Here is a 13,746-nt window from a genome sequence, read left to right on the forward strand (position 1 = left end):
ACCCCATCCTTTATCCATTACCATACCCTTACCAACCCCATCCAACTCCATCCTTTACCCATTACCATACCCATACCAACCCCATCCAACTCCATCCTTTACCCATTACCATACCCTTACCAACCCCATCCAACTCCATCCTTTACCATTACCATACCCATACCAACCCCATCCAACTCCATCCTTTACCCATTACCATACCCATACCAACCCCATCCAACTCCATCCTTTACCATTACCATACCCATACCAACCCCATCCAACTCCATCCTTTACCATTACCATACCCTTACCAACCCCATCCTTTATCCATTACCATACCCTTACCAACCCCATCCAACTCCATCCTTTACCCATTACCATACCCATACCAACCCCATCCAACTCCATCCTTTACCATTACCATACCCATACCAACCCCATCCAACTCCATCCTTTACCCATTACCATACCCTTACCAACCCCATCCAACTCCATCCTTTACCCATTACCATACCCTTACCAACTCCATCCTTTACCCATTACCATACCCTTACCAACCCCATCCAACTCCATCCTTTACCCATTACCACACCCTTACCAACCCCATCCAACTCCATCCTTTACCCATTACCATACCCTTACCAACCCCATCCAACTCCATCCTTTACCCATTACCATACCCTTACCAACCCCATCCAACTTCATCCTTTACCCATTACCATAGATTCCATCATGCTGAGGGCAGTGTCTTTTTTATCCGCCTTAAGATGACTTGCTCTTTACCCTTAGGTGCACGCTGTTGATTGGCCATTCGCAGACGCTAATAACGGTAATGGAAACGGCGCTACCACAGAGGGAGAGCAGAGCATCGCAGATTATCTGTCCCAGAACATGATTGACTTGTTTATCAACCTGCCACTGCGCAGCAACCCCGGCAAGAAGGTTTCATCGTTCATGACACGTGGCTACCAGACACGACGCATGGCAATTGACTACTCTGTCCCTCTTATCACAGACGTCAAGTGCGCCAAGCTCTTTGTAGAGGTACAGTATGTTCTTAGAAAGTTCCAGAAAACCAATCTTCCTGACTCGGTACATACTAGAAATTGCTAGAAATAAGAGGTTGCTATAAATGTGGCTTCGAGTTGTATGCCAAGTGTGGAAGCCCTTTGTAGAGGTACATTTGTTGTAAATTTCCTATAAATCCAGGCTCTTTGTCAGTTTACACATAGGAAGTTCTTTAGAATTCCTAGAATGTGAAGGTTGCATGTCATGATAAATTCTTTTCCATATTTTGTAACCCAATAAAATGTTAGAATAGTGATCTTATTTAGATGTGGAGTCTACAGCAGAAGTAACAAAACTGTAATATAGAATGAGATTTGTGTTATGTTACACAGGCACTAAAACGAGTCTGTGGCGCCCCCAAGCTCAAGACCAACATCGACATTATATCGACAGCGCGTATCGTCCGCTTACCCGGGCTCATCGACGTCCATGTTCACCTGCGAGAGCCTGGAGCCACCCACAAGGAGGACTTTGCTTCCGGTACAGCTGCGGCACTGGCAGGCGGCATTACTATGGTGTTAGCCATGCCTAACACAAACCCCCCACTTGTAGATGAGGAGTCCTTTAATCTCGCTAAAAAGGTATGTTGCTATAGCTCCTTCTCAGACACTGTGAAAGCGATAATCTGCACACACAAAAACTTTACAAATACCTGTGTTACTCTACGATGAATATAGCTTGGCACTGCTGGAGCTCGTTGTGACTATGCCCTGTACCTTGGAGCTGGTCCCACAAACTACACCATGCTGAAGGATATTGCTCATCGTGCAGCTGGTCTGAAGATGTACCTCAACGAGACCTTCACCACGCTGAGACTGGATGACCTCACTATTTGGATGAAGGTAAAGATATTATTTATTTATTTATTCATATAAATATTATTTATTTATTTATTTATTTATTTATAATCGAAGCTATCAAATAATTCATAAACTGCACAATGTAAACAAGCTAAATAGTAAATATCGCTTTTTGGAACGTTTCCGTGTTTTCATGTGGACGGGCCGTTCGAGATGAAAACACTTCACGTGGATGCAGAAACTTAACGAAAAGGGATACATGGGGGCGGATTATTGGTCCATTTTGCTTATTACGTCTGTTGGGTTCCATCAGCACCTTGAGAACTGGCCGCTACACATGCCCATCGTGTGCCATGCAGAGGGACGCACCACTGCCGCCATCTTACTGCTGGCGGAGCTCGCAGACCGTCCGGTGCACATCGCACATGTCGCCAGGAAGGAGGAGGTGAGTGAAGTAAAGTAAAACAAGATAATAGTGAACATTTCAATATCTTGAGCACAATAGGCAAAGCTCACATAAGTACTTAAACATAGTTGTTATGGCAGAAGTTACCTCTTTTTAATCTAACTTGTTATCACAAAGCTTAAATAGGAATGTTTTCAGCAAGTCGTTGAAAACCAAGGAAATTAGTCCTTGGTTATTCAAAAAACATGGTCCTGGTCGCCCACTTCCAAGGAAATGGGAATCTGAATCACATCTAACGAAACTTTACACCGAAGTATTTTTAACAGGACCCGCAAGAGAATTTTCATGATGCTCGATTCTGCATTAATAAACGTTGCCATTGGAATATAAGAAAAAGTTATTCATGATATCAGGATTTCGGTAGTTAACGTTCGGTAATGGGGTTCTGAGGAGCTATTGATGACAATGTCTGTGGGGTATCAATCAAGAGTTGTTCAGGATAACAGGGTTTGGAGGGACTATTTTTGCAATGTCTGTGGTGTATTGATGAAGGGGTCTTAAGGAAAATAGTCCCGCCATTGTGGACTTTCTCCCATGGTGATCTTCTATTCTAGATCATGGTTATCCGTGCCGCCAAGGAGCGCGGCCTTGCGGTCACATGTGAGGTAGCACCACACCACTTGTTCATGACCAAGGATGATGCGGCCCGCATCGGGGAGAGCTGGATCCGAGTCAAGCCTCCGCTTGTCACAGCTGAGGATCAGATGGCCTTATGGGATAACATGGAGTACATCGACTGCTTTGCTACCGACCATGGTCAGTGGTACTTGTATAACCTTGATATTTAGGCTTTATCTACAAATTATACGATGTATCGCAAATCTGTGTGAAGAAATATGGCCATTGTTTTGGCAACAAAGATCGAGCTTGGATTCCTTTTAGAAGACTTTGGTCAGCTTTATTATTATTTATTTATTATATTCTCACAATAGCGCAAGGAAAAGGTTAAGTTATTTTCCCTTGATGGACCTAATCGTTCCAGTCCCTGTTTCTTCTAACTCCTTCTATCTTTTGTAGCTCCTCATACGATAGAGGAAAAGAACTCCACCAACTCCCCCCCTGGCTTTCCTGGCCTTGAGACTATGCTTCCCCTACTGCTAACTGCTGTCCACCAGGGCCGGCTCACAATCGAGGTAAGGCTCACTGCAGTCCACCAGGGCCGGCTCACAATCGAGGTAAGGCTCACTAAGGTCCACCAGGGCCGACTCACAATCGAGGTAAGGCTCACTGCGGTCCACCAGGGCCGGCTCACAATCAAAGTAAGGCTCACTGCGGTCCACAATCGAGGTAAGGCTCACTGTGGTCCACAATCGAGGTAAGGCTCACTGTGGTCCACCAGGGCCGGCTCACAATCGAGGTAAGGCTCACTGCGGTCCACAATCGAGGTAAGGCTCACTGTGGTCCACCAGGGCCGGCTCACAATCGAGGTAAGGCTCACTGTGGTCCACCAGGGCCGGCTCACAATCGAGGTAAGGCTCACTGCGGTCCACCAGGGCCGGCTCACAATCGAGGTAAGGCTCACTGCGGTCCACCAGGGCCGGCTCACAATCGAGGGAAGGCTCACTGCGGTCCACCAGGGCCGGCTCACAATCGAGGGAAGGCTCACTGCGGTCCACCAGGGCTGGCTCACAATCGAGGTAAGGCTCACTGCGGTCCACCAGGGCTGGCTCACAATCGAGGTAATGCTCGCTGCGCCAAAGATTCTCTTCCTTTTTTAAACAGTTCTGCTGCATCCCAGCCATCACCAACCAATAGTTTTACTGCCAGGCAAATTCTTCAAATCGGTGAAAGGAAATAAAAGCGAAAAACAAGAACATACACAATGAATCACTTTGTTATTGCTGGCAAGACGCTGACCCAAAAAAGCTGTTTAAACCCTTTTTGTCGCTGTGTGAAAGAGGCCTTAGTACTCATGTGTTGCTTTTCTCAGGACCTCGTCAAGCGTCTATACACCAACCCTCGGCGGATCTTTGGGCTTCCTGAGCAGAAGGACACGTACGTGGACGTGGAGATAGGCAGCGAGTGGACCATCCCCAAAGCCATGGCCTACTCACGTGCTCAGTGGACTCCCTTCGCTGGCATGAAGGTGTTTGGCTCAGTTCGGCGCGTCGTGCTCCGAGGGGAGACTGCGTGCATTGATGGACAGGTAAGGAACAAGTTGATTTATGACTTTCAAAAAGAAAACCTCGCATTTTACTTGAATCTAGCCGCGATTTAGTGTTGGTAAATGAATTGTAAAACTTTGCAAGGTTTCCATATAGAATGAAAACTATCGTTACGTGGTTGATTAGGGCTCTTTAGAAGAAGGTTGAAAGTCCTTTGATAAGCTGTACCCTAAGCCTTTACATTTTTTCTATTGTCCAAATCAAATACTTCTAAACCCTAAGCCTTTACATTTTTTCTATCGTCCAAATCAGGTACTTCTAAACCCTAAGCTTTTACATTGTCTCTTTCGTCCAAATCAGGTACTTCTAAACCCTAAGCTATTACATTGTCTCTATCGTCCAAATTAGGTACTTCTAAACCCTAAGCTTTTACATTGTTTCTATCGTCCAAATCAGGTACTTCTAAACCCTAAGCCTTTACATTGTCTCTATCGTCCAAATTAGGTACTTCTAAACCCTAAGCTTTTACATTGTTTCTATCGTCCAAATCAGGTACTTCTAAACCCTAAGCCTTTACATTGTCTCTATCGTCCAAATCAGGTACTTCTAAAGCCGGGGTTTGGCGAGGACGTCCGCACCACCAGCCCCCCTACACCCATGGTGGTGTACGGGCCACACCTTCCCCCCTCCATGCCAGCTCCCCCAAGCCCCCGCAAGGCAGACAGGGGCTGGCCTTTCCCTCCCACCGTCCACCGCATGACTGGACCAGAGCCTCTGCCTCCGGTTGCAGGTTGGTTTACTATGTAGACACTTTCGTAGATTTTGGGGGCTCAAAAATCACACAAATATGGGCCAGGTTAGAGAAAGGAAAGAAAAGGAACTGTTTCGTTCCTTCTATGCTAATATATTTCTCACTAATTTTCACACGCAGGAGTGCATCATACATCTTCGCTATTGAAAATAGGCCATCCTCAATTTTTAATTCTCAGCTTCTAAAAAGTAGAAGCCTTGCTTATTTTCACTATTGCACCGCAAGTAACCATGGATTCCAAGAAAACGTTTCAAGAATTGTCAGAGTACGAGAATCACAGTTCGATTAACGCGAAGTTCATACCTTAGAGGATTCCCTCATGTTATAATCTGTTATAATATGTTAATGTTATAATATAAAATGTTATAATATGTTAATACTGCAACAACTTTAATATACGCTATTGGAGCTGGAATCACCGCGGCTGCTGGCACCAGACTTGCCCTCCAATGGATCCTCGTTAAAGCATGTCTTTGCCACACTGGTTGGCTAAGGAAGTTCTTATCGTTTCTTTAAATCGCCAATTTGGCCAAGGTAGCGTGCGTCGTACTATAAAGCTGTGGTTAACATATCACGGCTCAAACCGTCTCCCCTTGCCGATCTGACCTGTTCCTTCTTTTTTTAGTAGACACCTCCCCACACATGTCAGAACCAGTCTCACGCGGCCCCTCCACCCCGGTGGCTGTGCAGGCCCCAGTGCTGCGTGACGTCATGCCCGTCATCCCAGCACAAGTGATCACCGGCCACATCCTCAGCGCTGGCCAGCTCACGAAAGAGCAGGTACATGGAGGATGTGAGAATGGTCTGTGGTGTTGAGTGCAAACGCTTGTCCTTGCCTTGGTGGTGTGATATTCATTGGTTGTCTCATGTCCGCCCGTGTCTGTATAGATAACTCTAAACGCTCGTTTCTATATGACCATCTAATATACATTTAACAATTTACCCCACTAAAACCCGTATTTGGCAGATAACTCTAAACGCTCGTTTCTATATGACCATCTAATATACATTTAACAATTTACCCCACTAAAACCCGTATTTGGCAGATAATTCTAAATTTTCGTTTCCGTGTGATCATCTAGAACAAATTAACACACAATGTACAGATTACAATCCGCGCTTGGTCTCTAACTCTAAGTCTTGTTTCCATACGATCATCCAGAACACGTTAAACAATATACAGATGACGAATTTTTTTTATCGATGGATGATTTTGTAAATGAAATCAACATCTATTTTAGACGTTTTTAGGTGGTTATTTCGAAATTTCTTCAAATTTATTTGTCTTCCAATACAGAATTTAAACAAAAACATGTTTATTTATATTTATCAATTTAATTTTTCAGCTGCACGTGATATTCAACGTCGCTCATGACATGCGTCGAGTAGTAAAGAGGGAAGGTGGCGTGGACTTTCTGAAGGTACGTCATGATATAGCGCCATATTAAGGTCTTCTGCATCAGTCTTTAGTGAACTTACGATAGAAAATAGCGTTAGGTTAGGCTAGTGTAGGCAAGGAGAACAAAAAACGAGTAATGAAATGTCCGATATTGCGCCATACTATTCTTGCTATATAGAGAATTGAGTTGGGTTGAGCTATAGAGTGTAAAGCCACAGATTGAAAAGGTTTTTGTCTGAGATACTTACTGCGACTTTGAGAGATCTGCGAACCCACGCTCAAGGATTCTAATAAACAAGCTGTGGTTTTCATAAATCAAATCTCTTTTTTTTTGCCGACTCTTCTGATCTTTAAGCGCTGTCCAATCGGGGAGAACAAAGACTTAAAATAACGAATCGCATCAAATCGTTTTTGTATAGCGTATTGTGTGCAGGGCCGTGTGACAGTAGTGTAATGACTGTATTGTTTTTAGGGTCGTGTTATATATGGTGTATTGTGTGCAGGGCCGTGTGACAGTAGTGTAATGACTGTATTGTTTTTAGGGTCGTGTTATATATGGTGTATTGTGTGCAAGGCCGTGTGACAGTAGTGTAATGACTGTATTGTTTTTAGGGTCGTGTTATGTATAGCGTATTGTGTGCAGGGCCGTGTGACTAGTATAACAACTGTATTGTTTTTAGGGTCGTGTTATATATGGTGTATTGTGTGCAGGGCCGTGTGACAGTAGTGTAATGACTGTATTGTTTTTAGGGTCGTGTCATGGCGTCTATGTTCTACGAAGTGAGTACCCGCACCTCGTCTTCTTTTTCCGCTGCCATGCAGAGACTGGGCGGCACTGTCGTACAGATGAACGCGTCCGACTCGTCTGCCAAGAAAGGAGAGTCCCTCGCAGGTAAGTACTCTTAGTAAACCAAGCCGCGTCCATCTAGTCCGCCAAGAAAGGCGATTCTCTCGCAGGTAAGCACTCTTAAACCAAGCCGCGTCCATCTTTTGCGCCAAGAAAGGCGAGTCTCTAGCAGGTAACTACTCTTAGTAAACCAAGCTGCGTCCGACTAGTCCGCCTAGAAAGGCGAGTCTCTCGCAGGTCAGCACTCTTAGTAAACCAAGCCGCGTCCATCTAGTCCGCCAAGAAAGGCGATTCTCTCGCAGGTGAGCACTCTTAGTAAACCAAGCCGCGTCCATCTAGTCCGCCAAGAAAGGCGAGTCTCTCGCAGGTTAGCACTCTTAGTAAACCTTCACTATGCTTTCTCGCTGTGCCCCATGCTTGCAACAGTGATAGGGATTTCACCATTCAATACATGTTGGCTGAAAAGGGACTACCTTAAATTTACGATTCCCCTGTGTCATATACACCTATTTCAAATAAGGTTGAATCCGAGAATATAAGCTTATATCCTCATTTATTTTACACCCGTGAACAACTGCGGGTTACGATACGTTGTTCTCTCTGGGTGCACAATACAATAGGTTTGCATATGTTGGCGTAAACACGAGGTTCCAGGGGCCTGTGACGGACAATGAGCTCTAGACTACCATCTAGGCCCTCACTTCCGCGGTAATTCTGTGTTGAATTCGGTATTCTAATAATGATACGGTTGATTATTATTTCAATAACACATTGTTAAGTGATGGAAATAAATGATTTGATTCTCAGACTCGGTCCAGGTGATGTCCTCCTACTCTGACGTGGTTGTCATCAGACACCCAAAGATCGGGGCAGTTCAGGTACTTAACGACCTCACCGTCCCACCCCTCTCCTCTACTCCCTTACAGATATTACACATGCCGTCTGTCTTTGGAAGCTAGGTAGGACCAGCACGCAAAAATCAGTAGTTATAAATTGCAAGTATTCCGTGGAAAAATGATATGGACTCCTTTTTTTCGCTACTTGATGGCGTATTGATCAAAATAAATGTAAATCAACATTTTTCTGTGCACGAGCAGGATTACTTCACTTGATTAAATGAACACTTTTCTGTACACGATCAGGATTACTTCACTTGATTAAAGTTTGAGGTCGCACACACACGCTACCTTTGAACAATATTTTTTTTCTAAAAAGATGCTCGGCTGGTTTGTCAAGTGTATTAAGTTGAAATAAACCCAACTGCTTTTCCTTGATTGACAGGAAGCTGCTGCCCATTGCCGCAAACCGGTCATCAACGCGGGCGATGGTGTAGGCGAGCACCCGACCCAGGCCCTTCTGGATGTGTTTACCATCCGAGAGGAGATTGGTACCGTCAATGGAGTCACAGTGAGTATCAGACATTGCCATGTTTGTGCAGCTTCTTTTGAATTGTAAAGCAGGACGGAAGTGGGACCAAGGCCTTAATGTTTTCTGATACAGTGTCCTGTACGTTGATTGTCATTCGCCCTATAAGTTGTGTGACCGTCATTCGCCCTATAAGCTGTGTGACCGTCATTCGCCCTATTAGTAGCGTGACCGTCATTCGCTCTATTAGTTGTGACCGTCATTCGCCCTATTAGTTGTGTGACCGTCATTCGCCCTATAAGTTGCGTGACCGTCATTCGCCCTATAAGTTGCGTGACCGTCATTCGCCCTATAAGTTGCGTGACCGTCATTCGCCCTGTAAGTTGCGTGACCCTCATTTGCCCTGTAAGTTGCGTGACCCTCATTTGCCCTATTAGTTTCGTGATCCTCATTCGTCGTCGTTCCGTCTCCAGGTGACTATGGTGGGTGATCTCAAGAATGGCCGCACAGTCCACTCGCTGGCCAGGTTACTGTGCCTGTACCGCGTTACTCTGCGTTACGTCTCGCCGCCATCACTGCGCATGCCCGACAAGGTCAAGGATTATGTCAGATCCAGGGGCATTGTACAGGTGAGTGTCACGTGACTTCCCTCGCGCCGCCATCACTGCGCATGTCTGACGAAGTAGTTTTCTACGCCAGGCCAGATCAGGGTTGTTGTGTTGCAGCGTATTTTACCAAGGGACAGGCGTATTTTACCAAGGGACAGGCGTATTTTACCAAGGGACAGGCGTATTTTACCAAGGGACAGACGTATTTTACCAATGGACAGGCGTATTTTACCAATGGACAGGCGTATTTTACCAATGGACATGCGTATTTTACCAAGGGACAGGTTTATTTTACCAAGGGACAGGCGTATTCCCTGCCAGCAGAAGCCTGTTCTTTGTATTTCTCTTCGCTGGTTTTCGAGAGGAATATCTTCGAAAACACGCTAACAGATCCATATCCTGGCTCTTTTTACATAACCTTCAAGATCATATTCTTATAAATACGTGTTACACGCTTTTCTCTCATAAGTATGTTTACGTCTTTTTGTGTGTGTGTCATGGGATAATTATCAAAATTCACAACTCTGTGTTTTTTTTCCTGTAGGAGGAGTACACAAGTCTAGAGGAAGCGCTGCCCGACTCAGATGTGTTGTACGTCACCAGGATACAGCGAGAGCGGTTCAACACCCAAGAGGAATATGAACAGGTACCAACACTCTTTTCCTATACCCCTCAACCCAATACCCTGCCACGCCCTTTTAGCATCGCAACCATAACTCTCACCCAATCAACAATCGACCCACTCTTTATTTCCATACAGGAGCATGGTAAGACCTCTTATCCTGGCATATATACCTCTTATCCTGGCATATATACCTCTTATCCTGGCATATATACCTCTTATCCTGGCATATATACCTCTTATCCTGGCATATATACCTCTTATCCTGGCATATATACCTCTTATCCTGGCATATATACCTCTTATCCCGGCATATATACCTCTTATCCTGGCATATATACCTCTTATCCTGGCATATATACCTCTTATCCTGGCATATATACCTCTTATCCTGGCATATATACCTCTTATCCCGGCATATATACCTCTTATCCTGGCATATATACCTCTTATCCTGGCATATATACCTCTTATCCTGGCATATATACCTCTTATCCTGGCATATATACCTCTTATCCTGGCATATATACCTCTTATCCTGGCATATATACCTCTTATCCTGGCATATATACCTCTTATCCTGGCATATATACCTCTTATCCTGGCATATATACCTCTTATCCTGGCATATATACCTCTTATCCTGGCATATATACCTCTTATCCTGGCATATATACCTCTTATCCTGGCATATATACCTCTTATCCTGGCATATATACCTCTTATCCTGGCATATATACCTCTTATCCTGGCATATATACCTCTTATCCTGGCATATATACCTCTTATCCTGGCATATATACCTCTTATCCTGGCATATATACCTCTTATCCTGGCATATATACCTCTTATCCTGGCATATATACCTCTTATCCTGGCATATATACCTCTTATCCTGGCATATATACCTCTTATCCTGGCATATATACCTCTTATCCTGGCATATATACCTCTTATCCTGGCATATATACCTCTTATCCTGGCATATATACCTCTTATCCTGGCATATATACCTCTTATCCTGGCATATATACCTCTTATCCTGGCATATATACCTCTTATCCTGGCATATATACCTCTTATCCTGGCATATATACCTCTTATCCTGGCATATATACCTCTTATCCTCCTTATAGCGAATGTTTCCTCACACATCTTCCAACCCCATTCTTTCATCACCTGCGAAAGGGGAAGTCTAATAGAAAACATTGGGAGTTTGCTTGTATACACCGAACATTGAATGGCACATTCATAGTTAGTCTGGTTTTTTTTCCACACGTCACCTGCGCAGGGAGTTTGTATAATCCACTCTGAAGTAGATTTAGATTTGCCCTTGTTTGATTAACAGGTCTTTGGTAGTTACGTCATCACGCCTCAGGTACTCAATGAAGCCAAAGAGAAGATGGTTGTGATGCATCCGCTACCAAGAGTGAACGAGATCAGCGTCGAGGTGGACTCTGACCCTCGTGCCGCATACTTCCGCCAGGCCGAGTACGGCATGTATGTACGCATGGCTTTGCTTGCTTTACTCGTCGGCAAGTACAACCGATAATCGACATCAACCCGAACAGTGTCGACTACACAACGAACACATATTTCCGCCAGGCCGAGTACGGCATTTATGTACGCATTGCCCTGCTTGCTTTACTCGTCGGCAAGTACAACCGATAATAATCCGACATCAACCCGAGCGCTGACGACTAATCGACGAAAATTTAAAGACTAAAAACTTAAATCTCTAGATTTTCAGATGCTATTGAACGTTCTGGCTGAATACAAAAATTTAATGCGCTTGGTAAGAAAAACGACGCCAGGCTGATTTTGACAGCACGATTTAGTTCTATGCGAGTCGTAAAGTGTAAATCAGCGTACGACTCCGCTACGGTGCTCGACTAAGAAAATCGTAGTGTTTAATTCAGGGCTAACCCATGTCGTAGACAGATGGCATACGATTAAATCGTGTTGTCTATATTGGCCTTGACACTTGATCCAGACGGATACAGATCGATTGCAATATTTAAACTGCACTTAAATGTCATAATACAACTATGTAAACACTATAGGCGTGGCCATGGATAACCTACGTAGAGCATTCTGACCGCTATGGTTGCACAACAGCCTATGTTTAGTAACTGCTATTTATATAAAAGAAATTGTATTGCAAGAGGTTTTTTGATATTTAACCTCCACCAAGACGCATATTGCCGCATATACATAGTCGCATATTAGTGTGTGATTCGTGATTGACAAATCGTTTAGATGACCGACAAATAATTCACTAATTTACGCAAATATCGCCTTTACTTGTGTACTACTAAAATCATCAAATAAAAAAACATTTTTCAGCACGTTTTTGTGTTTAATTGTGAGTTAGATTTAGTACAAAATGGGTCGAGTTTATTCCAAAATTGGGTGAAGTTTATTATAAAATGGGCCGATTTTATTACAGAAGAGTCAAATGTATTACAAAATAGGTTTGATTTATTACAAAATGGGTCGATGTTATAACAAAATGGGTCAGGTTAATTACAAAATGGACAGAGTTTATTACAAAATGGGTCAGGTGTATTACAAAATAGACAGAGTTTATTACAAAATGAGCCAGATCTATTTCAAAATGGGCCGAGTTTTTTTACAAAATGGGTCAGGTTTATTACAAAGTGGGCCGAGGTTATTACAAAATTTGTCTGTTTTACTACAAAATGGGTCCGCTTTTATTACAAAATGGGTCCGGTTTATTACAAAATGGGTCAGGTGTATTACAAAATGGGTCCATTTTACTGCAAAATGGGCCGAGTTTATTACAAAATGGGTAGGGTTTTTTACAAAATGGGCGAGGTTTATTACAAAATGGGTCGGGTTTATTACAAAATGGGTCGGGTTTATTACAAAATGGGTCAGTTTTATTACAAAATGGGTCAGTTTTATTACAAATGGGGTCCGGTTTATTACAAAATGGATCCGGTTTATTACAAAATGGGTCCATTTTATTGCAAAATGGGCCGAGTTTATTACAAAATGGGTCACATTTATTACAAAATGGGTCGGGTTTTTACGAAATGGGCCAGGTTTATTACAAAATGGGTCGGGTTTATTACAAAATGGGTCAGGTTTATTACAAAACGGGTCGGTTTTATTACAAAATGGGTCAGGTTTATTACAAAATGGGCCGAGTTTATTACAAGATGGGTCAGGTTTATTACAAAATGGGTCGGGTTTATTACAAAATGGGCCAGGTTTATTACAAAATGGGTCAATTTTATTCCAGAATGGGTCAGGTTTATTACAAAATGGGTCGATTTTATTGCAAAATGGGTCAGATTTATTACAAAATGGGTCAGTTTTATTACAAAATGGGTCAGGTTTATTCCAAAATGGGTCCAGTTTATTACAAAATGGGTCGATTTTATTCCAAAATGGGTCAGATTTATTACAAATGGGTCCATTTTATTGCAAAATGGGTCGAGTTTATTACAAAATGCGCCAGGTTTATTACAAAATGGGTCAGGTTTATCACAAAATGGGTCGGGTTTTAACAAAATGGGTCAGGTTTAATACAAAATGGGTCGATTTAGTTCCAGAATTGGTCAGATTTATAAAAAAAAATCGGTCAGGTTTATTACAAAATAAGCCGGATTTATTACATAATCGGTCAGGTGTGTTACAAAATCGG

At 43.3% G+C, this 13,746-nt stretch overlaps 1 protein-coding gene and 1 long non-coding RNA gene across 4 annotated transcripts in view; one reads left to right on the forward strand and one right to left on the reverse strand.

The window, feature by feature from the left end:
* Positions 1-12,421, forward strand: part of LOC5509221 (CAD protein) — a 28,835-nt gene extending 16,414 nt beyond the window's left edge. For 2 of the 3 annotated variants that reach the window (XM_048726434.1, XM_048726436.1), the window contains 16 exons: positions 772-1,026; positions 1,383-1,631; positions 1,728-1,892; positions 2,164-2,295; positions 2,871-3,072; positions 3,334-3,449; positions 4,247-4,462; positions 5,022-5,211; positions 5,858-6,012; positions 6,579-6,653; positions 7,382-7,523; positions 8,286-8,356; positions 8,760-8,885; positions 9,317-9,472; positions 9,996-10,097; positions 11,422-12,421. In XM_048726434.1, coding sequence (XP_048582391.1) covers positions 772-1,026; positions 1,383-1,631; positions 1,728-1,892; positions 2,164-2,295; positions 2,871-3,072; positions 3,334-3,449; positions 4,247-4,462; positions 5,022-5,211; positions 5,858-6,012; positions 6,579-6,653; positions 7,382-7,523; positions 8,286-8,356; positions 8,760-8,885; positions 9,317-9,472; positions 9,996-10,097; positions 11,422-11,625 — 2,556 coding nt within the window. In that variant the 3' untranslated portion in view covers positions 11,626-12,421. The remainder of the gene's footprint in view (positions 1-771; positions 1,027-1,382; positions 1,632-1,727; positions 1,893-2,163; positions 2,296-2,870; positions 3,073-3,333; positions 3,450-4,246; positions 4,463-5,021; positions 5,212-5,857; positions 6,013-6,578; positions 6,654-7,381; positions 7,524-8,285; positions 8,357-8,759; positions 8,886-9,316; positions 9,473-9,995; positions 10,098-11,421) is intronic. The other variant, XM_048726435.1, reaches the window with a different exon arrangement.
* On the reverse strand, positions 5,611-7,386 carry LOC125561845. The gene is made up of 2 exons (XR_007307539.1): positions 6,880-7,386; positions 5,611-6,706 (listed from the first exon to the last, which is right to left on the reverse strand). It is a non-coding gene; the product is annotated as an uncharacterized LOC125561845 (long non-coding RNA).
* Positions 12,422-13,746: the final 1,325 nt, after the last annotated feature.

This window comes from Nematostella vectensis, chromosome 4 (genome assembly GCF_932526225.1).
Source record: "Nematostella vectensis chromosome 4, jaNemVect1.1, whole genome shotgun sequence".
NCBI lineage: Eukaryota > Metazoa > Cnidaria > Anthozoa > Actiniaria > Edwardsiidae > Nematostella > Nematostella vectensis.